This window comes from Oratosquilla oratoria, chromosome 21, assembly GCF_046742065.1.
Source record: "Oratosquilla oratoria isolate Oo_2021 chromosome 21, ASM4674206v1, whole genome shotgun sequence".
NCBI classification, from domain to species: domain Eukaryota; kingdom Metazoa; phylum Arthropoda; class Malacostraca; order Stomatopoda; family Squillidae; genus Oratosquilla; species Oratosquilla oratoria.
The window spans coordinates 20,086,015-20,109,214 of record NC_134797.1 but is presented as its reverse complement, the minus strand read 5'-3'; the positions used below and the strand labels follow the sequence as shown (position 1 = coordinate 20,109,214).

General features: G+C 42.3%; 2 protein-coding genes and 1 long non-coding RNA gene across 4 annotated transcripts in view; 1 reads left to right on the top strand and 2 right to left on the bottom strand.

Moving 5' to 3' along the window:
* Positions 1-8,069, bottom strand: part of LOC143036748 (uncharacterized) — a 29,729-nt gene extending 21,660 nt beyond the window's left edge. Inside the window, exon 1 of the long non-coding RNA XR_012967400.1 lies at positions 7,968-8,069. This is a non-coding gene — a long non-coding RNA (uncharacterized LOC143036748). The remainder of the gene's footprint in view (positions 1-7,967) is intronic.
* Positions 1-11,140, top strand: part of LOC143036746 (uncharacterized) — a 33,190-nt gene extending 22,050 nt beyond the window's left edge. For both annotated transcript variants that reach the window (XM_076204435.1, XM_076204436.1), the window contains exons 7-9: positions 3,182-3,334; positions 7,078-7,152; positions 7,929-11,140. In XM_076204435.1, coding sequence (XP_076060550.1) covers positions 3,182-3,334; positions 7,078-7,152; positions 7,929-8,219 — 519 coding nt within the window. In that variant the 3' untranslated portion in view covers positions 8,220-11,140. The remainder of the gene's footprint in view (positions 1-3,181; positions 3,335-7,077; positions 7,153-7,928) is intronic.
* Positions 11,141-14,187: 3,047 nt separating this feature from the next.
* LOC143036747 (uncharacterized) lies at positions 14,188-23,076 on the bottom strand. Its single transcript, XM_076204437.1, has 3 exons — positions 22,555-23,076; positions 20,465-20,635; positions 14,188-15,946 (listed from the first exon to the last, which is right to left on the bottom strand). The coding sequence occupies exons 1-3, from the start codon at positions 23,039-23,041 to the stop codon at positions 15,729-15,731; spliced, it is 876 nt and encodes a 291-aa protein (XP_076060552.1). The 5' UTR covers positions 23,042-23,076; the 3' UTR covers positions 14,188-15,728.
* Positions 23,077-23,200: the final 124 nt, after the last annotated feature.

The following is a 23,200-nucleotide window of genomic DNA, read 5'->3' as shown; positions in this document are numbered from 1 at the left end:
AAGGAGGATAGGGAAGGAAAGATAGCTGCAGTGGGAAATGCGAAGAAAATGAGAGTGATGAGTGAGGAGAATGGAGGAGAAATAAGGAAGGATGAGGTGAAGGCAGTTGTAAAGATGATGAAAGCAGGTAAGGCACCTGGTCTGGATGGATGTCATGCAGAATGTCCTTCCTGGTTAGGTTTGCTCCTGGGGGCAAGGTCTCGTTTGGGCATGGTATGGCCTCGTTATGGCCCAGATTGTCATATTCCTGCCAAAGCTTCATGACGGTGGAGGGACTGGATCCAACCCAAGCTGTGGCCCATAGACTAAAATGTTGGCAGGAATATGACAATCTGGGCCATAACGAGGCCATACCATGCCCAAACGAGACCTTGCCCCCAGGAGCAAACCTAACCAGGAAGGACTGGGTTACCTTAAACAGAGGAAGAGCCAAGGTGGGCAAAACGAAAGAAAACAAACACAAGTGGGGATACACCAATAGCCCTCAATGTCCCTGTGGCGAAGTACAGACGATGGTCCACGTCCTCCGGGAATGTCCATTGAGTCCCCATTGCTCCGACCAAGACCTTAGGGAAGCAAATGAAACTGCCCTTATATGGACACGGTTCTGGTGCGACAAGATATGATGATGATGCAGAATGTCTGAAAAAGGGAGGTTCAGTGATGGTGGACTGGTTGGTGAGGTTATTTAATGTTTGCTGGAGAGAGGGTAGAATACCGGAGGACTGGAGTAGTGCCTGTATAGTTCCTCTTTACAAGGGAAAAGGGGACAAGTGTGAATGTAGTAATTTCAGAGGGATTAGCCTGTTGAGTGTAGTAGGGAAGGCTTATGGGAGGATCTTAATTGAGAGGATTAGGAGAGGAACAGAAGGAGTAATTGGTGAGGAACAGTGTGGATTTAGGACGGGTAGAGGTTGTGTAGATCAGATCTTTGTGGTAAGACAGATATGTGAGAAAGCTATAGGAAAGGAGAAGGATGTTTTTTGGGCTTTTATGGATCTGGAAAAGGCTTATGATAGGGTAGACAGAAAGGCACTGTGGGAGGTTATGCAGATTTATGGGATAGGAGGAAAGCTTTTGGGAGCTGTTAAGAGTTTTTATGAGAGTAGTAGAGCATGTGTTAGGATTAGAAATGGAGAGAGTGAGTGGTTTGAAGTAAAGGTGGGACTTCGTCAAGGATGCGTTATGTCGCCCTGGCTGTTTAACTTATACATGGATGGGGTGGTGCGAGAGGTGAATGCGAGGGTAGTGAGTCAGGGATTGGAGATGGTTAAAGAAAATGGAGAAAAGTGGGAGGTGAGCCAGCTGTTGTTTGCGGACGACACTGCGCTTGTGGCAGGGTCAGAGGAGGGATTGAGGAAGCTGGTGGCAGAGTTTGGGAGAGTATGTGATAGAAGAAAGCTAAAGATAAATGTGGGTAAAAGTAAGGTGATGAGATGTACAAGGGGTGAAAGTGGCAGTTGACTGGAAGTGAACATTAAGGGAGAGCGACTGGATGAAGTGGATAGTTTTAGATGCTTGGGTGCAAGTGTAGCAGGAAAGGGTGGAGTGGGGGTGGAGGTAGAATGTAGATTGAGAGAAGCGAGTAAATGCCTTGGTGGTTTAAAGAGTGTAATGAGGAATAGACATTTGGGAATGGATGCGAAGAGGAGACTGTATGAAGGAGTGATTGTGCCAACAGCACTGTATGGGGCAGAAACGTGGAACATAAGAGAAGAGAGAAGGAGTTTGAATGTGTTTGAGATGAGGTGTCTGAGAAGTATGGTGGGGGTTACTAGGCTGGATAGAGTGAGAAATGAGGAGGTGAGGAGGAGAACAGGGGTGAAAAAGGATTTGGGAGATAGGGTTGATGAAAGAATATTGGGATGGTTTGGTCACATGGAAAGAATGAGTGAAGAAAGACTAGTAAGAGAGGTATGGAAGGCAGATGTGGAGGGAGTGAACATGAGGGGACGTCCTAGGATGAGGTGGATGGATGGGGTGAAGGGGGCTTTGGGGAAGAGGGGAATGTCTGTTGAGGAAGGAAGGGAGAGGACGGAAGACAGAGGTGAGTGGAGAATGGTTGTATATGGATGATGTTGTGACTGCATGAGGAGGAATGGGCGGGGGGTGGGGGGGGGGTAGTATGTGTGAGTAAATTTTGACGCAGCCCAAAGGGATTTCTCACCGTCCTCGCCTTATATGCAAAGGGGGACGGAGAGGGGGGGTCGCCGATTAAATGAAGCGGCCTTGCTGTGGATGTACTGTGTCTTGCAACACTGCTTCTGACCCAGGGCGGTGGGCAGGGTGCAGGGATGACCCGTCATCCAGGAGGTGCTCAGATGAGAGGAAGGGTGGGAGGGATGTGGAGTGTATTTAGGGATGAAATGGGTGGGAGTGTTTTTATGCCTTTCCCTTTTTGGCTACCTCCCTTGGAAGGGGGAAAAAGCCTTGGTATATGTATGTATGTATGTACTATCCTTCTTTATTTAGCCCTCCTTAAATCACTCTTTTACCACCTCTTTGGTGTAATATTGTCCCCAAGGACAGAAGCCTGGATTATTGACATCCAAATGCTAAATCTAAAATACCCTATTAATACATACATACATATACCTTGGGCATTTTCCCCCTTACAAGGGAGGTAACCAAAGTTAAAAAGTATAATTTCACTCCTGTCCATTCCACTCCCATTCACCACCATTTCCTCCACTCCCTCTTTTCTTGGGTTCTCCTGGATGACAGGTCATCCCTGCATCTTGCCCATTGCCCTGAGTCATTAGCAATGCAGCAAGACACAGCACATCCACAGCAAGGCAACTACATTTAATTGGTAACCTCCCTCTCCATCCTCTCATGCAGAAAAAGAAAAGATGTTAGGGGATGAATAGAGGTGAAAGACAAAACAGTATTTCATCTGGTATACTTTTTTTTCTTCTTCTTCTTCTTCTTCTTCTTCTTCTTCATCTTCTTTCCATGTCACTCCTCATGTACCCATTCATTTAGAAGAAATTTTCATCTTAGAAAAAAAAAAAAAAAAAAAGGAAAAAAATCTGAAGCAAAGTCCAGAGAATTCCTTGTTGATGTGTATATGTATAAGGATGACCTTGAACTATTGATCTTTGAGACGTCAAACAAGTAGTTTATATATTGCATCACTCCATTCCCTCTAAGCTGTGACTAATAATTTTTTCCTATTCAGTTTTATGACCAAGTGAGCTACATAATTGGCAGTCATCAGTATAGTTTGAACGACATTGAGAATGGAGTGCTGCGTGCCAACCGTCGTGGGCCTCTCCAACTGCGCTCACCTTTCCGCAGGGATGACCCCAGACTTGCCACAAGTCTGATACAGGTAAAGGAATCCTAGTAATTGTTACCTCAGGTTTCAATGAATGGAAAACCCACAGCTCCACAGTAATTGACAACATTTCTTGGGCCATTCCTACAGATCTCTCTTGGGGGGAAATTTGGACTGTCGGTGTTGTATTGGAGTGATCCCAGATTTGAAAAAAAGTCTGATATAGGTGGGGGGGATAATGCTGATGCTAGGTTAAGAACCAGTGACTTAGAGCTAGCAATAGAAAATTAATCAAATACCACACACACACACATGTATACACTTTCAAACCTGACATATGAACAAAGACTGGCCGAACTGGAATTGCCGACCCTGGAACAAAGAAGAGAATGAGGGGACCTACTAACCATCTACAGAATTATGAAGGGAAAAGAACACCTTGATAGAGAGGACTTATTAAAGTGGGACAGAGGAAAAACAAGAGGACATGCAATGAAACTCAAAAACGATAACTACAGAAGAGACCTGAAAAAGAACAGCTTCCCACCCAGAGTGATAGATATATGGAACAAATTGGATGAAAAAAGAGTGTGTGCAAACTCAATACAAGAATTTAAGAACAAACTTGATCTTGCGAGATACAAAAACTGGTCACCACGAGCATAGCTCCCCTTCCCGTATAATACAACTAGGTAAATACCACCAGGTAGATAAATACCTGTGCACATGTGTATGTATATACATACATAGGCTATAAGAGATCAAACATCAGTGAATCAAAAAACTTTTCCTTGGACTACATTGTAAATATTTGGAACAAATTACCTGCGCTCATGTCAAGAGTTCAAATACAATTCACACTTTTAAAAAAACACCTAGATAAATATATGGAGTCCAACCCCAGTCTGAATTATTTCTCTGCATCTTGAGCTCATATACTTAATTAAAATCACTGGGTCTTAACTGTTTCCAGTGTTCACATCCCCTTTCAATTCGCAAGCAGCCTTGTAAAGACCAATAGGTCTGTTGCCGTTTGCATTTCCTTCGTACTCCTTTGTCTTTGTATACATGCATACATACAGTGCTCGACAAAATTCGCGCCTGCTTAGGCCAGACCGGGCGCAAATTAAGGCGAAAAAATGATGGTCATTTTGATGGTGAAACAAAGATGTCAGAATTCGCGTCTGCCTGTATGACTTCACGGCATCCAAGGACGATGCGACAGGGAAGCTGGAGCACGTCAGTTGCCTCAGGGCATTCATGGAGGTAGGGTGTGTGTGACGTTGTGCTCGTGAGGGGGCCAAGTTTTGTGTCGCATTTTTTTACCTTTTTTTTCCCTTTTCAGTGTAAATATGGCTCCGACCAACCATTTAAGCAATGAACAGATTGCACAGGTGCTGATATTGAAAGATGCAGGCCATGGAACGAAAGAAATAAGTGACATATCTCACGGCGTGTGCGTGAGCTTGGGTACACCAGCCACAAGCCAGTACGCAAACCATTGCTGACAAAGCCACAGCGCCAACGTCGTATTGACTTTGCCAAGAAATACTCAGCATTTACCAATGATGACTGGCTGGACGTGCTGTGGTCTGATGAGGCCACCTTCACAGTCACTTGCAACCGTGGTGCAAGGGTGTACCGCCGTCCGGGTAGCGACCCGCTGGACCCCCGTTATGTGGAGAGTACAGTTAAACACCCTGACTCTCTTATGGTGTGGGGTTGTTTCTCTGGCAGGGGCATGGGGAAATTTATTGTTTTGCCAAAAAACGAGAAAGTTAATCAGTACAATTATTTGGAATTGTTATGTGATCACTTGCCAGACTGTTTTGACATGACCTCTGCCAGAGTTTTTCAACAGGACGGTGCCCCTGCCCACACTGCCAAGCCTGTGACTAGCTGGCTTAATGACTGTGATGTTGGGTTCATCAGGGACTGGCCAGATAACAGCCCTGACCTAAACCCAATAGAAAATCTTTGGTACATGGTAAAGAAGGACCTGCAGGATAAGGACGTCAGTTCACTCCCCAAGCTCCAGGCTGCAATCGAGACTTCTTGGCATGGTTTTGACCCTGCTAAGCTAAGGAACCTTGCCCTGTCTATGCCACGTCGCCTACATGCAGTGATAAAAAGGAAGGGGAAGCCAATAAAGTACTAAATAAAGATAAAAGGTTGCTTCTTTTGTGTTTTATTTATCCATATGTATGATTTCCATGTTTTTTGCGCCCGGTCTGGTGCAGGCGCGAATTTTGTCGAGCACTGTACATACACACTTTCAAAATTGACATATGATCAAAGATTATCTAAACTGGAACTACCAGCCTTGGAACAAAGAAGAGAAAGAGATCTATTGGCCATTTACAGAATCATGATAGGCATGGAAGTCCTTGACAGAGAAGACTTATTGAAGTGGGATAAAAGAAAAACAAGGGGACATGAAAAGAAACTCAAAAAGGGTAATTATAGAAGAGATCAGAGAAAAAAAGTTTTCCACACAGAGTGGTGGATGTCTGGAACAAATTGGATGAAACAATAGTGTGTGGAAACACCATACAAGAATTTTAGAACAAACTAGATGCTGAGAGATACAAAGATGGGTCACTACGAGCATAGCTCCCCTTCCTGTATAATACAGTTAGGTAAATATAGCTAGGTAAATATATACAATAGTGTGTGCAAAAACAATACACGAATTTAAGAGCAAATTAGACATGGCGAGATACAGAGATGGGACACCATGAGTGTAGCTCCCCTTCCTGTAAGATACAACTAGGTAAATACCTACATACACACATACACATACTAAAAGGGCTCTCCCTGCTTACAAGGGAGGTAGTCAGCACAACCTGTGACTACTGCAGTTACATAAGCACCAAATGTCAGTCATTTACTCAATTGCTGGCAGCGAGAAGCAGAAGGATGCCATGAAATAACACCAGACAAACCTGACAAGAGAAACACTAGTAGAAAATACAACCACCATAAAAACATGCCAAGATGCATATTGTCTAACCATCCTAGAAACTCTATTCATCAAATAAATTAACTCAAATTTGAATTTGAAAAACATTTTGAGTCTAAAATCTAGTACACTCATATATATGGAAATATGAACAGATCTTTTTACATTAATGTGATGATTAGTAGTGGTGATGTAATGTGATGAATAATAGTACTGTACTGACTGAGGATGAGATGGCTGGATGGGGTGAAAGGGGTGTTGAATAAGAGGGGGAGGTCTGTTGAGGAAGGAAGGGAGAAAGCAGAAGATTGGGGTGAGTGGAGAATGGCTGTGTATGGATGATACTGTGGTACATGGAAAGGAGTGGATAGGGGATAGGGGGGTTAGGGATTGGTTATGTGTGAATGATATTTTGATGCAGCCCAAAGGGATTTCTCCATCTTCAATGTTTATGCATGAGGGGATGGAGGGGGGGGGGGGGGTTTGCTGATTAAATGAATCATTCTTGTTGTGGATGTACTGTGTCTTGCTGCATTGCTTATGACCCAGGGTGATTGGCAAGATGCAGATATGACTCATCATCCAAGAGGAGGCAAAATGAGAGGGAGGGGGTGGTGAATAGGAGTGGAATGGGTTGGGATGAAATGGGTGGGAATGGAATATGCCTTTTGACTTTGCATTCCTCCCTTTTAAGGGGGAAAATGCCCTTGGTATGTGCATGTATGTGATGATTACAAATATAGTGTAAGCAAGATTGATGGGTTTTTTATAAGCTTTATTTATTCATTCATTTGTTTATATATTTATCTATTTATTCATTCATTTATTTTTGCAGGTTGATCCTCGCATCCACTTTGCCCTCAACTGTGGTGCCAAGAGCTGTCCCCCCATCAAGACATTCAGTGGTGAGGTGAGGTTCTCTTTTCGCTCCCTTGAGATTGCTGTTCATTTGCAATCCATGATATTTCCTCAACTCCAGCTAGAGGGAATTTTAAGCTAAGATTGCTGGCCAGGCAAGCAGGCACATACATTCTTCTCATATCACACCACACTACCCCCAAAGTGTGGGACAAAAAATAAAAAAATGAACCTGTAGGTATTTATTAGACTAACCAGAACCCACCCCTAGTACTCACAGTGACATTCATGCAAAAAAATATTTATGAAAATTACAAAAGGAATCTGTATGTGTGTGTTGCTCTCCCCCAAAGAGGGCTTCTCTTGCAAGACCGACCCATGACTCCCAGGAAACAGGCAACAGCCTCTGGACAGCCCCATGGATCATCCAAGGAAGAAATAATGTCTTATTATCCAGGGATAGTGATTTCATGATTAGAGGCTAATGTCATCTCGAAGAAGAATGCTGATCACACTTGTTTTCTTCTCTTTCCTTAAGTCTCTTTTACCACCTTTGTGACTCCATCTTTTCAGTGAGATATTAGCTCCAAGGGTAGGAGCATTGGCTATTGACAACAATATACAATATAAGGAGAAAACTGGCTCTTAATTTCAAAGTGTGACCCTCTACTGATGACCTCTTCCCCCCTCATCCTCCCCTTCCCCATTCTCCACCTTCCAATCCTCCTCTTCCCCATTCTCCACCCTCCAATCCTCCACTTTCCCATTCTCTTCCCCCTCTCTCTTTTCTTTCTCTTGCACCCCTCATCGGTATCCTTTGTGTTTCAGAATGTGAATGAGGAACTCCAACTGGCCATGACAGCTTACCTGGAGTCTGACGAAGCGCTGCAGGTGCGTCCGGGGGAGAAAGGTCGCCCAGCGACAGTGCTCCTTTCCTCGCTTCTGAAGTGGTATGCTGCTGACTTTGGCTCAACTTCTGAGGATGTCCTCCGCTGGGTAGCAACCAATGTCAAACTTCCAGAGAAGAAAGACAGTCTTGAGGCTGCCCTTACAGAGGGCAACTGGAGCATCAAGTACATTCCATATGACTGGGGTCACAATGGTGCTTCCACCGAGTGAGTCAAAGTACCTCTGATCACTTATACTAATTGAAGGGAAGTGTAGAGTTCAGTCTTCCCTAGCAGACATCCATTTCTGCTGTAGATTGCTTTGATTTGCCCTTGAATCTTTGCATAGTCCTCATAAATCATCCTCATGCATACACTAGTAAGGGACTGGGGCATGAAGGAGAAGTTACCAGCCTTGCTACATGCTTACCTGTGTGCAAGTGTGGACACAAATCCAGCCAACCTTCTTCAGCACAATAATCTGTTTCATGGATTTCCTTCTTGCTCAGGACAGACAATTTTGTTATGCAGGTGAGGCTGTCTCCATTGATAAAACAGTGAAAAATATTACCTGTCCACAGCACTGAACTCATAGCTAAGTAAAACCATATATCATTAGCTGGGTAAAGACAAATTCATCAGATACTTCAATGCGTTGAAGGAGTTAAAAGTGATGTCTAAGCCAAACCCCACCAAGACTTGGTTTGATCCTTATCTTTGGACATTGACTAAGCACTATAATCTACATGTCTGTGCACTCTTCCCTGTTAAAATTCTTTCTCAGGGCACCCTGGCCAGATGAATCTGAAACAATAGCAAGAATGCCTCCCCTGGTGCTGATGCAGACCATTTGCCTACTTTGGGTCTTTGTTCACAGTAATGCTAATAGAAATGATGATAACAATAGTATCATATGATGGGTTGGTCACACCTGTGATTCGGCTGCATTGCTGCACAACAGTCATTTGATATTGAGACTTTTCCATCTATTCTACTGAGTTCCTGCCCGCTATCTTGAATGTGATACTGAAATTACTCCGTCCATTATGCCAAGTTACTGATTGTTCGTTGTATTTATCCAATTTTTTTTTACATATTTTCTCTTGATTTCCCACTTTTACTCTTTCTCCCTCCTTCCACCCATCCAACCATCTATTCTTCTGAAGAAGGTGGAAAAAATAAGACACAGGTCTAATTCCAAGTTTATTCCTAACTGGTTTTGCCTAAACTTGTTCAAATGAATGTCCTGAAAAAGCTAAGGATGAAACCAGTCAGGAATAAACTAGGAACTAGACCTGTGTATTTACCTCCTGTAATACACTGGGACATATAAGGTATTTGAATTTTTCATCATATCCTCATCTATGTTACAGAATGCTATTATTATTTTCATCAGAAAGCTATGCTGTATTTGTTGGTAAATAAGTCACACTATTTTATACCTAATTGTAAATGAAAAGTTGGGGTGAAACTTATACAAAGGGCTAAATAAATTTTAGAAATGCAAAAACAAAAACAGCTTTAAAATAACACTGAGTTCTATAAAAAAAATAATAACATTATTACAATGACTGCTGTTGGTGTGAAGAAATCTGGGAAAAACCTTTTCATTGTTATCATGATGTTAGTTTTAAGGGATTTTACATACATACATACACCAAGGATGTTTATTAGGATGGTTTGGACACATGGAAAGAATGAGTGAAGAAAGACTAGTAAAAGAGGTATGGAAGGCAGATGTGGAGGGAGTGAACATGAGGGGACATCCTAGGATGAGGTGGATGGATGGGGTGAAGGGGGCTTTGGGGAAGAGGGGAATGTCTGTTGAGGAAGGAAGGGAGAGGACGGAAGACAGAGAAGAGTGGAGAATGGTTGTATATGGATGATGATGTGATTGCATGAGGAGGAGGGTGGTAGTATGTGTGAGCAAATTTTGACGCAGCCCGAAGGGATTTCTCCCCGTCCTCTCCTTATATGCAAGGGGGGACGGAGAGGGGGGGTCGCCGATTTAATGAAGCGGCCTTGCTGTGGATGTGCTGTGTCTTCCGACACTGCTTCTGACCCAGGGCGGTGGGCAAGGTGCAGGGATGACCCGTCATCCAGGAGGTGCTCAGATGAGAGGGAGGGTGGGAGGGGTGTGGAGTGTATTTAGGGATGAAATGGGTGGGAGTGTTTTTATGCCTTTCCCTTTTTGGCCACCTCCCTTGAAAGGGGGAAAAAGCCTTGGTATATGTATGTATGTACATACACCAAGGGCTTTTTCTCCCTTTTAAGGGAGGTACCCAAAGTCAGAAGGCTTAATTATATTCCCACCTAGTCCATTTCCATTCACCACCCCTCCCTCCTTTCCTCTCATCTTGGCTCCTCCTGGATGATGGGTCATCCCCTCATCTCACCCATTACCTTGGGTCAGAAGCAATGCAGCAAGACACAGCACATCCACAACAAAGCCATTTCATTTAATCAGTGACCCCGCTCTCTGTCCTCTCATGCAGCAACATTGAAGATGAGGCGAAATCTCTTTGGGCTGCATCAAAATATCATTCACAAATAACCACTCCCTAACACCTTCCAACCCCCACCCACTCCCTTCCATGTATCCATACACAGACATTCTCCATTCACCCCAATATTTTGCCTTCTCCCTTCCTCAACAGACATCCCTCTCTTGTTCAGTGCATGTTTTACCCCATCCATCCATCTCATCCTCAGTCATCCCCTCGTGTTCACTCCATCCATCTCTGCTTTGCACACTTCCTTTACTAATCTTTCTTAACTCATTCTTTCCATGTGTCCAAACCATCCCAATACTCTTTCATCAACCCCATCTCCCATCTCCTTTTCCACTCCCCCTCTCCTTCTCACCTCCTCATTTCTCACTGTATCCAACCTTGTAACCCCTACCATAAATCTCAAATATTTTATCTCAAACACATTTAAACTTAAGGGATTTTATTTGATTTCTTTAGGGTGTTGTAATCATTGATCAAGTATTATCATTTCATTTTGGTGATTAATTTTTTGTATTTAGTTGTATACTGTACTAACATTTCCTTGTTTTGTAGTTGTAATTTACACTTTCTACATTATTCATTTTCTATACTACTGGGTGTACCGTAATGAAGTTTGTATGTCAATAAATGTGTTTCACTATGGCATTTGTTTCTTATGGCACCTGTAAGGGTAATATAGTAATTAACATTGACAATTATGATGTTGGGCTTGGATTTCAAGAAAAAACAACAAAGTTTTGGAGTGCAAATAATACACAAGTGCAATGGGAGGAAATAGAAGGAAGGGTAGTAAGTGGTGGGATGAGAAAACAAAGGTTGTAGAAGAGAAGAAGCAAGCTTTCACAGTTTGGTTACGAAATAGGATGAGAGAATCATATGAGAAGTATAAAGAAAAGTAAAGCATAAGATAAAGGAGGCAAAGAGGAGAGAAGATGTGAAATGGGGTAAATGTATGACATAATTTTGAAAACAATAAAAAGAAATTTTGGAAAGAAATAAAAGGAAGAAGAGGCAAATCAAGTAGAGAAAAGGTAAAATGGTGCAGATGGAGTGATGATAATAGAAGAGAAGGCAGTAAGAGGAAGATGGGCAGAGTATTTTAGGGAGTTGCTAAATGTGAAGGAGGATATGGAGGGAAAGGTAGTTGCAGTGGGAAGGGCTAAGAAAATGACTGTAATGAATGAGGAAAATGGAGGAGAAATAAGGAAGGATGAGGTTAAGGCAGTTGTTAAGATGAGAGCAGGTAAGTCACCTGGGTTAGATGGATGTCATGCAGAATGTCTTAAAAAAGGAGGTACAGTGATGGTGGACTGGTTGGTGAGGTTGTTTAATTTTTGTTTAAGAGAGGGTAGAGTGCTGGAGGACTGGAGGAGTGCCTTGTAGTTCCACTTTACAAGGGAAAAGGGGGCAAGTGTGAATGTAGTAGTTTCAGAGGGATCAGTTTGTTGAGTGTATTTGGGAAGGGGGACAAGTGTGAGTGTAGTAGTTTCAGAGGGATCAGCTTGTTGAGTGTAGATGGGAAGGCTTATGTGAGGGTCTTGACTGAGAGAATTAGGAGAGGAACAGAGAGAGTAATTGGTGAAGAACAGTGGTTTTAGGACAGGTAGGGGTTGTGTAGATCAGATTTTTGTGGTAAGACAGATATGTGAGAAAGCTATAGGAAAAGGTAAGGATGTTTTTTGGACATTTATGGATTTGGAAAAGGCTAACAACAGGGTAGACAGGAAGGCACTGTGGGAGGTACTGCAGATATATGGGATAGGAGGAAAGCTGTTAAGAGCAGTCGAGTTTTTATGACAGTAGTTGAGCTTGTGTTAGGATTAGAAATTGAGAGAGTGAATGGTTTGAGGTAAAGGTGGGACTTTGTCAGGGATGTGTTATGTCGCCCTGGCTGTTCAGCTTATACATGGATTGGGTGGTGTGAGAGGTGAACACAAAGGTAGTGGGTAGGGGTTGGCTTTTTCCCCCTACATGGGGGGTAGCCAAAAAGAAAAAGGCATAGAAATCACTCCCACCCATTCCATTTCCTATATATTCCACTCCCCTCCACCCTCCTCCCTCCCTGTTATCTTGGCACCTCATGGATGATGGGTCATACCTGTATCCTGTCCACTGCCCTGGGTTTGAAGCAGTGTCACAAGACACAGCACATCCACAGCAAGTCCACTTCATAAATTTGGCGACCCCCCTCTCCGTCCCCTCATGCGGAAAAGGAGAAGACCGAGAGAAATCCCTTTGGGCTGCGTAATTTTTTTTTCTCATACATACTTCCTCACTCCCCATCCCCCACCCACTCCTCATCATGCATCACAGCATCATCCACACACAACCCCTCTCCATTCACCCCTATCTTCTGTCCTCTCCCATCCTTCCTCCACAGACATTCCTCTCTTTTGTAATGCCCCTTTCACCCCCATCCATCCATCTCATCCTAGGATGCCCCCTCATATTCACTCCTTCCACCTCTGCCTTCCACACTTCTTTTACTAATCTTTCTTCACTCATTCTTTCCATGTGTCCAAACCATCCTAATACCCTTTCATCAACCCTATCTCCCAGTTCCCTTTCCACCCCTGTTCTCCTCCTCACCTCATTTCTTACTCTATCTAGCCTAGTAACCCCTATCATACTTCTCAGACATGTCATCTTAAACTCATTCAAACTCCTTCTCTCTTCCTCTCTTATGTTCCATGTTTCTGCCCCGTACAATGCCGTTGGTACAATCACTCCTTCATATAACCTCCTCTTAGCATCCATTCCCAGGTGTCTATTTCTCATTACACTTTTCAATCGATCAAGGCATTTACTCGCTTCTCTCAATCTACATTCTACCTCCACCCCCACTCCTCCCTTTCCTGCAACATTTGCACCCAAGTATCTAAAACTATCCACTTCCTCCAGTTTCTCACCCTTAATGCTCACTTCCGGCCTGCTGTCACTCTCTCCCCTTGTACATCTCATCACCTTACTTTTACCCACATTTATCTTCAGCTTCCTTCTTTCACACACCTTCACAAACTCTGTCACTAACTTCCTCAATCCCTCCTCTGATCCTGCTACAAGAGCTGTGTCGTCAGCAAAAAACTGGCTCACCTCCCACTTTTCTCCATTTTCTTTAATCATCTCCAACCCCTGACCCACTACCCTTGCATTCACCTCTCGCACCACCCCATCCATGTAAAGATTGAACAGCCAGGGCGACATAACACATCCCTGACGAAGTCCCACCTTTACCTCAAACCATTCACTCTCTCCATTTCTAATCCTAACACAAGCTCTACTACTCTCGTAAAAACTCTGGAAATAAGCCAGTTGTTGTTCATTAAAGAAAATAGCAATTGATGCATTGATGATCTTGTGTAGATTTTCAAGACATCTACCTATAGACTTGGCTTCAGGTGGTAAGTTTGCTATCGCTGGTTCTGAAGCCAAGTCTATAGTTAGACGTCTTGAAAATCTACACAAAAAGATCATCAATGCATCAATTGCTATTTTCTTTAATGAACTCTGCCAACAGGAAAACCTGTTGCCAAAATATACCAGATTCAATTGAAGGGTATATTAGCCTGATGTTTCGATTTCCGTCCAGGAATCGTCTTCAGGGGGTATAATGGTTACAAGATTGTGAACTCAATTATAAATCGTCAAAATGGTAACCTGGGAAAGGTTCACACTCTCAATCACATGTACAAAGCATACCTTTTTACTATATTAAATACACTACAATTGAAATGAAATACTGGTACCAAATAAAACATAATAAAATACAAATAAAATAGATAAAATTACAAATAAAAATGTGACATGGCTGTGAACACAAAACAAGAGTAGCAAAAAGCATCAATACGTAACACTAACGTAAAAATATCAGAACATAGGACAGAAATGCAAATGGAGGTGGACCAAATGTCCATAATGAAATGTCATGAACAAATGACTAAATTGCAATCAGACAAAAAATAAGAACCAAACAAAATACACTACAATTGAAATGAAATATTGTTAAAAAAAAATACATATAGAAATAAAACAAGCTACAATACACAAATATTTTTGTGTATTGAAGCGACTACAACAATCAGGCTCCGAATATCAGACAATCTACACGATTGATAATTACGAAACAGAAAGCAACTCAAGTCCGCCAGAGGTAGAACCTGGTAGAATGTGGCACCGCCAGCAGATCCTTCATGCAAAATCAGGACGCCCAAATTACTCCTCCACTGCTTGTTTCGACCACTGGATAGTATCGGGGCAGAACATTGTGAATAGCGTTAGAAATATTGCATAGCACGCAAAAAACTTAACACTTCAGGGAGTACCGGTCAAAGCTTGTCTTACTTGAGTTTCGACAGCACAGCTATTCATATTTGTATTATCCATTATTCATTTATTAATATGTAAAAACATGTACAAGAATGTAAAACACGCACATCGTACATACAGACCAAAATATCAAGAGTATACAAAAAAAATATCGCACAGGTGACCCAAATCAACCGAGATCAACCAGTAGTGTCACAATAGATAGTAATTCATTCATTCGTCAGTGTACAAACACACAGGCATAACATGAGTACATAATCAAGGATATACAAGAATGTATAAATGTAGGTTACGAAGTATATATAAAATAATACAAGCCACAAGAGTGTATAAAAAAACACATCGCACATGCAGAGCAAATTATAAGAGAATACAAATGCGCACATCGCACAGATGATCCAGAACAACGGGCCAAGATCAACTGGCAGCTTCACAATAAACATCAATCATATCTTGAAAAGAATTGATAACTAGTAAACGAACAATGAACAGCTCTGTTGTTAAACCAATGCTTTCTGACACCCTCAACAGACGGTTTCAAAATCTCACATTTAATTATATGTCGCAAATGGGCATCTCAGGCAAAACCAGGCAACTATTCATTTCCAGTGGGAACATCATTAGGGGGGTGTATTATTCAATTTAACAATCAAACCATGAGAAAATTATAGTGACTAGCACCTAAGAATCTCGTCGAAATAAATTCTGCGTTAGTGAACGCTAGTTTTGGAACAGCCCCCTCCCCCCCAAAAAAAAAAAAAAAATCGCGTGTGGTTCATTGCATGAAAAGCCAAAATGTAATCAATGTAAAAAAATAGTGCACAGCAATTTTGCCATTTAGGTCAAGAGACGTTTTGCAACTGATTCTACTTTTAATTCCATGCAATTGACAATCCAGTCATTTAGCTTGATTGGCACACACACAAGAATTTTCTGTTACAATCTATGTCATTGAATTTTAAGGCTCCATCTCTATCCCAGTAATGAAGACAGTTTTCACTTCGAGAACGTGAAGGTTCTTTGCTGAACCAACCGGTAGTAAGGTCCACTTCATCACCATTTAGCCAGACCCAATTGTCTTCTTCGTCAAGGTCAGAAGCGCCGACCCAGTAGTTCCACCCTAAGTAAGAAAGAAATAAGCCCGGTTAATATTGTGAATGAGAATGGCTGTGGACCTGTATGTAGGTCATATCCTTAATTAAACCTAGCTACGGGGCGAGACCAAATACTGCATTAACCTCCTCGATACGAGTCAAATTCTCGCGGGCAGCATTAGCTGCCTGATGTACGATGATTCATCACAATACTCGCATTATACAATATAAAGTTACAGCTGTATTACTCGTTCTCCTTCACTCTGAATGTTAATCATCACAGAAAATATCAGTCCGGTTCACAGAGCATGGGGGTCACTCAGCTACAACTACAAAATAGATATAATCAAGACGCCAATATCGCTCCTCATGACGCCTACGTCGGCGTCATCGTATGAAAGGGGCGGTACAGCGAATGCTCAGAGCAATTAGACAGTCATTTGCGTTGGGTGTGGTTTCAGATCACACACTTTCGCATAAGGCAGTGTGTCCACACATATGGCTGACATTGCCGAGCACATTTGTATGAACATATGTGAATTCGCTTTTGAGCTTGTGTGCATTAGATACTGTGTGTGCATATTCATATTGTAGTATTGCACCAGAGACTGTCACTTTGACTGCCACTTCGCTTCGCTTGGCGTGGTGTCGTCCAGATTCGTATCTTCCTGTTGGGAAGATTGCAGGGATCGCCACGGGCGGGCATGCTCTCAACGTGAACCTGTACATACACGTGCAGTAAGCCTACGCACGTACACAGGGGGTTGGCGGTTGTCTAAGTTTTCTTCAAGACAGACGATCCTTCCCAGAGAAAGGCAACTGATGCATCACCATCTCAATTCGCCCTCTGGGATCGACTTATCAATGAAGACTATCTTAACTGTACGGCAGCGGCTGAGATTGACGATATTCAATCACCATAAAAAATCCTCCAACTATCCAACATTCACCGTACTGAATGCATGATGACTTTCTGGCACCTCTACGGACCAGAGTTGTAATGCCGGAATTATTCTTTTCCATATATATATATATATATATATATATATATATATATATATATATATATATCTATATATATATATATATATATATATATATATGTATATATATTTGTATGTTTCATAATGATGTTTATATAGAATATTCGGAAACCAATTAGCTCGTAACTCCATTTAACCGTAAATCATGAGGTATACCCGCCCCCCTTTTTTTTTCTTCTAGTAGCCTACGTGACTGAAATGGAGGTACGCAGTTAACAACAAGAACAAGACCATCTTTCTATCCCCTATCGCATCCTTCGCCTTTTCGCGCCAAACGTAATGCCCGGCGTGGGTGGCATACTCATCCGAACCACAGGAAACTGTTCCACGCCATAGGTTATCTACAAAAATTCCGCATACAAACGAAAGAAAGGGAAGACGGTGTAGCTTCCAAAACATAGATAGGCTATATATATACCACCCTATCAGTAGCCGAATAAGTAGAGAGTGGGAAGTGGGAAGCCGAGGTCAAGGGGACTAAATGAAGGTCGACCGAAGACGCGCTGAGGGTAACGCCCTCGGTCAAGGCGTCAATAAGATTAAAACCCAGTCACACCAAGATTACGACCTGTTTCCGATAGCCTTCGACCGAAAACCAAGCGATCGGTCGGCGACACAAAATGGAAAAAAATAATGTGGTTGATAAGATGAAAATCGATGTACTAGGGACTATTCAGTGTGTGTTGTAATATATCTATATATCTATCGATCTATCTATTCATTTATCTTATAACCGACTACCAGCGACTTCCAAATACTACCTGGAACTTGCCGGCGACCACCTGGTCACCAGTGGTCGGAAACAGGTCGTAAGCTTGGTGTGACTGGGCCCTTAGGCGGTCGTAACCGACAGGTCAATAGGTCTTCGTCTCTCTTCCCTTTTCCTTGTCTTCTTTCTCTCTGTATATCCGCTCACAGCTGGCCGGGTTCCCCTCGCTGCGAGTATAAGACTTGTGGTCCTATTGTAATGCAATATGTCCTCTGAAGAAGACCAATTGGTCGAGACATTAGGGCAATAAACTCTCACATATATTGAGATAGTGAAATAATGTAGATCGAGAAGCTTGGATAAGTGTGACTATGGATGAAATTGTAATCAATTGTATAAGATAAGGTACACAAGAAACTTAGAATAAATAAAATATACATACATACATACATATACCTGAGGTATTTTTCACCATTACACATGGGGTAGCCAAAAAGAGAAAGGCATAGAAACCACTCCCACTCATTCCATCCCCTACATACTCCACTCCCCTTCACCCTCCTCCCTCCCTCTCATCTTGGCATCTCCTGGATAACGCGTCCTCCATGCATCCTGTCCACTGCCCTGGGTCACAAGCAGTGTCGCAAGACACAGCGCATCCACAGCAAGGCCGCTTCATTAATTCGGCGACCCCCCTCTCCGTCCCCTCATGCAGAAAAAGAGAAGACGGGGAGAAATCCCTTTGGGCTGCGTCAGTTTATTTCTCATACATACTTCCTCACCCCCCTTCCCCCACCCACTCCCCTTCATGCATCACAGCATCATCCATACACAATCCTTCTCCATTCACCCCTATCTTCTGTCCTCTCCTATCCTTCCTCAACAGACATTCCCCTCTTTCCCAATGCCCCTTTTACCCCATCCATCCATCTCACCCTAGGACGTCCCCTCATATTCACTCCTTCCACCTCTCTTTTACTGGTCTTTTTTCACTCATTCTTTCCATGTGTCCAAACCATCTTCATACTCTTTCATCAACCCTATCTCCCAGTTCCCTTTCCACCCCTGTTCTCCTCACCTCCTCATTTCTCACTCTATCTAGCCTAGTAACCCCTATCATACTTCTCAGACATTTCATCTCATACACATTCAAACTTCTCTCTTCTTCTCTTATGTTCCATATTTCTGCCCCGTACAGTGTTGTTGGCACAATCACTCTTTCATATAGCCTCCCTTTCCTGCCACATTCGCACCCAAGTAGGTTATCTAAAACTATCCACTTCCTCCAGTCTCTCTCCCTTAATGCTCACTTCCAGCCTGCTGTCACTCTCTCCCTTTGTACACATCTCATCACCTTACCTCCTCAAAAAGCCTTTTTGTCATATTCTTCCTTCATCTGTACCAAGTATGCTGTAGGCAGGGATGGATACTGATTCGCATTATGTAGTAAAACAATTTTGATTTTTTTCATAGAAGTATCTATGAACATTCGCCATTGTTCAGGGTTGTGATCAATTCCAATAGCAGTAAATAAGCCATTAATGTCCTCGCAGAAGCAGAGATCCTCACTTATATAAAAGTATACTTTGAATTCCTCATGGCGCTTTCTGTGTACTGTCCTCCCCCAACATATTCCATTCACTCTCACTCTGGATGCTAAACGTTCATCTCTTGACTTAGTGAGGCCCAAGTGCCCGATAAGTTCATCCAATTCACGTTGATTTGGAAAGTGTGGGTGGGTACTCAGTCTTGGCTCAAAATTTTCATCCATTTCTTCATTGTCACAACCTCACTGTCCTGATGAGACCTCCATCATATTCTCTACCCGAAAAAAAATGTTTTTATCAATGGGAACATAAATACGAATTGAATGTATAATCTCATAACAAGAAAACTGCCAGATGTATGGAAGATTTCAATATTGATTCAGAGTTCACCATTTGATCAGATTGATTACCGTACATTGTCTGGTGGACGTGGAACCAGTGAGGTATCATCATCATGTGGTTTTTGTCAACGGGAACATAAATACGAATTGTATGTGTAATCGCATTACAAGAAAACAGCTAGATGTGTGGAAGATTTTAATAATGATTCTGTTACAAAGAATAGAGTTCACAATTTGATCAGATTGATCACATTTTCTGGTGGCCGTGGAACCAGTGAGGTGTATCATCATCATGTGGCACAGGTGCAACGTAAAATAAAATGCTGGAATATGGAAGGAATTTCCTTCCTTCCCTTAGCTTTTCTGTATTTTTATATGTCAATCATGCAAAAGTAGCAATCACCGTGATGTTTTTTTGGGCTCTCGCTAAACTCTCGGCACAGCAAATGGCATTGCTTTTCTTGCATCTCGACAACTTCCACGTATCACATGATGGGCCCATGTTCTTTCTTGGTCACCCATACTCATTCCAAAGTACAGTCTATTACTTCGCACCTTTCACAATCTTATGTGATACATGCTTAGGTCCAACATAGATCCCCCACACACATAACTGAATGAATCTGGTGAAAATCTGCATCCCCTTGTAGCCATGATAAAAAATGTCAATATTTATAATGTAAACCTGAAAAAAGGAAAATGGAAGCGACAGTTATGTATGTTTTCCGTATCCATACATTTCTTCATATTAGTATAATTTCCTATATCACTTAAACGGTCGTTAGTAGAAGAAAAGCAAATGCATATTTGGAACCAGCGTAAAAATTTGCACTGGAAACACTCAAATATTAAGAGAAGCAAAACTTTTGTTAAGAAATGTTACCCAGCGAAACACATCACTTACTCTTGTTGATTCGGGCGAGGAATTCCCGAAGCTTGGTAATGTCGGAGGGAACAGCCAAGTCCCCCCCGAAGCCCTGGCAGAAGTTGCGGCATTCTGACCACGCAAGCTTGAGTGAGGTGTCGACGTACACACAGTCATCACCCACTCGGTAGAACGGTGACCTGCAGGAACCTGGTCAGAGCCAAAGAAATAAGAACGTGTGTCGTGAGACCAAGCTCTCTTCGAGCCGTGAAAATATTTATCTGTTTATTTTAATTTATTTGTTTGTTTTATTGAATTATATAATTATCCATTTATCTGTTTATTTATATATTTATTTTTCGTTTGGCCCCATTATGGACCGGAAGGTCTGTTGACGTATATGTCACTGTAACTCACCCGAGCGGCGTCACTAGCAAACTGAGACACCGACCCTGAACTGACCTATGACATATCAGGACTATGCAGACATGATTTCCGTTGTTGAGTAGGAGTATTTGATATGTTTCTAAAACATTAAAACCCTTATAAGACACCTGACGGGAAGCAACATTGTATTAATCCATCAAAGTCCAAAGAAATACAGTTCCGTAGTTTGTTTATGCCATGGATCATATTCGAGTGTTATCCACAACGGCCTACGTGAGAGAGAGAGAGAGAGAGAGAGAGAGAGAGAGAGAGAGAGAGAGAGAGAGAGAGAGAGAGAGAGAGAGAGAGAGAGAGAGAGAGAGAGAGAGAGAGAGAGAGAGAGAGAGAGAGAGAGAGAGGGGGGAGATAGGGAAGAGATAGTGGGAGAGATGGACCACAACACGAATCCTTAACAAGAAAGAAAAAAAAACGCTGAAAACTTCACAAAGCCACGACGATGAAGGAATCACTGTAGGTCTCGAGTATAGCCGCCTTCGTTAGTCGTGATACGAGTGTTGTAAGAGGCAGAGCAAAGTAGTTCAGTTCGAAGCTTGAAGATTCATTTAGAATCTAAATGAATCTAAATATTAGATAAAGACGTAAGGAACGCTGTAATACCTGGCATTTATTTTATATTATTTGTTTTTGTTATTGTCTGTTTGTCTATTATTATTTTTTTATTATTATTGTTTATCTGCCCATTTCTTATCTACTATTTACCAGTTTATTTATTATTCAACTTTACCTATTTATTTATCTATTATCATTTATATTATTGTTTTTATTAATTATTATTAGTTTCTTTCGCATCCGATCTAGTTATGGACCAAAAGGTCTCCTGTCGGCATGCTTCTCCTTTGTAATTCTTTACAGTGGGAGAGACCTCACAACACAAGTGATTTGATTATTAAGTGTTTGCACTTTTTCTGCTCTCTGTGTCCGCTGCAAGGATCCATTCGTCATCGGGTGGTACTTATTATTTTATTCTGACAACGACCAAGCTATTTGATTCATCTCTGTTACCCATTCAATAAGGAAGGATTTATCGACTAAACCCTTGTTGGGCTGTATTTACCCGTTCACTTTGGCTGCCGCCGTATTAAAGGTAAATAAACAAATTAATAGTTAAACAAAAAGACAAACGACATACATACAAATAAACGATGAATAAGTGAATGAATAAATTGACAAATGCTATCAGGCTCCGTTGGTTGGAAGCTTTGGTTGCACCAACACCACACCCACAGAGAAACGGGGCTCCCAAAGAAATGCATTCTTCCGTAACATCAACGAAAAACTAGTGGGCATGGGAAGACACATGAAAGGAAAATGTTCGAGGTTGTTAAGAAATACACTATGCTATACAGGTGCATTCATTCGTTGAATAGCATGGAAAAAGTGAAATTGAAATCAATTTTGACCAATGGAAGTATAGACACAGGTGCTCCATGAGTATAGTACTTAGTGTGCATACAGAGCTGCGATTAGATAAATGTACCCGTAATGATAATTAACCAATAGACCAATCCTTCTCAAAGACCTCGACTCGTCATGGGAGAAGGAAACAACTTGTCTATGCTGGTGAGCATAAACTTTGGGCAAGGGTGGTGTAGCAACGAGGAAATCGTTGGCACTTTTTGAGTCTAGGGAAGTGACATAACGGTAAACACACGGAACAAAAATGAGGTTTCTCAGGTACTCACTTTTACTGGCCGACTCCTGCATTTGATGAAGCTTGCCCTCGTTGTCTTGAGATCTTTCTTTGGCTTGAGAGGATGTAGTCTCCACTTGTAGCAGACGCTCCTCCATTTGGGTCGCCCATTTTCTGACCTCTTCCAATTTAGTCCTAAGTTCATCCACTCGACTCGCCAGGTCGAGGCTGGTGGGCACACACTGCGGCGGGGATTTGTGGGCAGTGATTGACAAAAACTTACTTAAAGTGGTTTGCTGACTACTAAGAACTTCAGCCACTTTTAGCACCGCCTCGGAGGTCCTGCAGTCGGCAAAAATCTTCACCAGATCTTGTACAGAGTCTGCAATTTTATGAAAGGATTTGTTCTCAGTCGAAACGGGAGTCGCCCTACCGTCGCTGCTGAGGACAGCAATGGTAATGACGGTGGCGTAGAAGCGGAGAGAGAATGCTGACATCCCTGCTGTTAGACCAGAGGAGCGAGAGGTCCTCCTTGGCATCTGTGTGAAGATGAACTGCGTAGAGTCTGAGCCATCATCGGTTATTTATAGGAACTCTTGATAACAAAAGTGGTGGAAATCCCCGCCTTAAGGGGAAGCACCGCCAGTTCCTTAGTGGGTGATATTAATTTTGTTTTCCTATCTTCATGATTTTTGGTG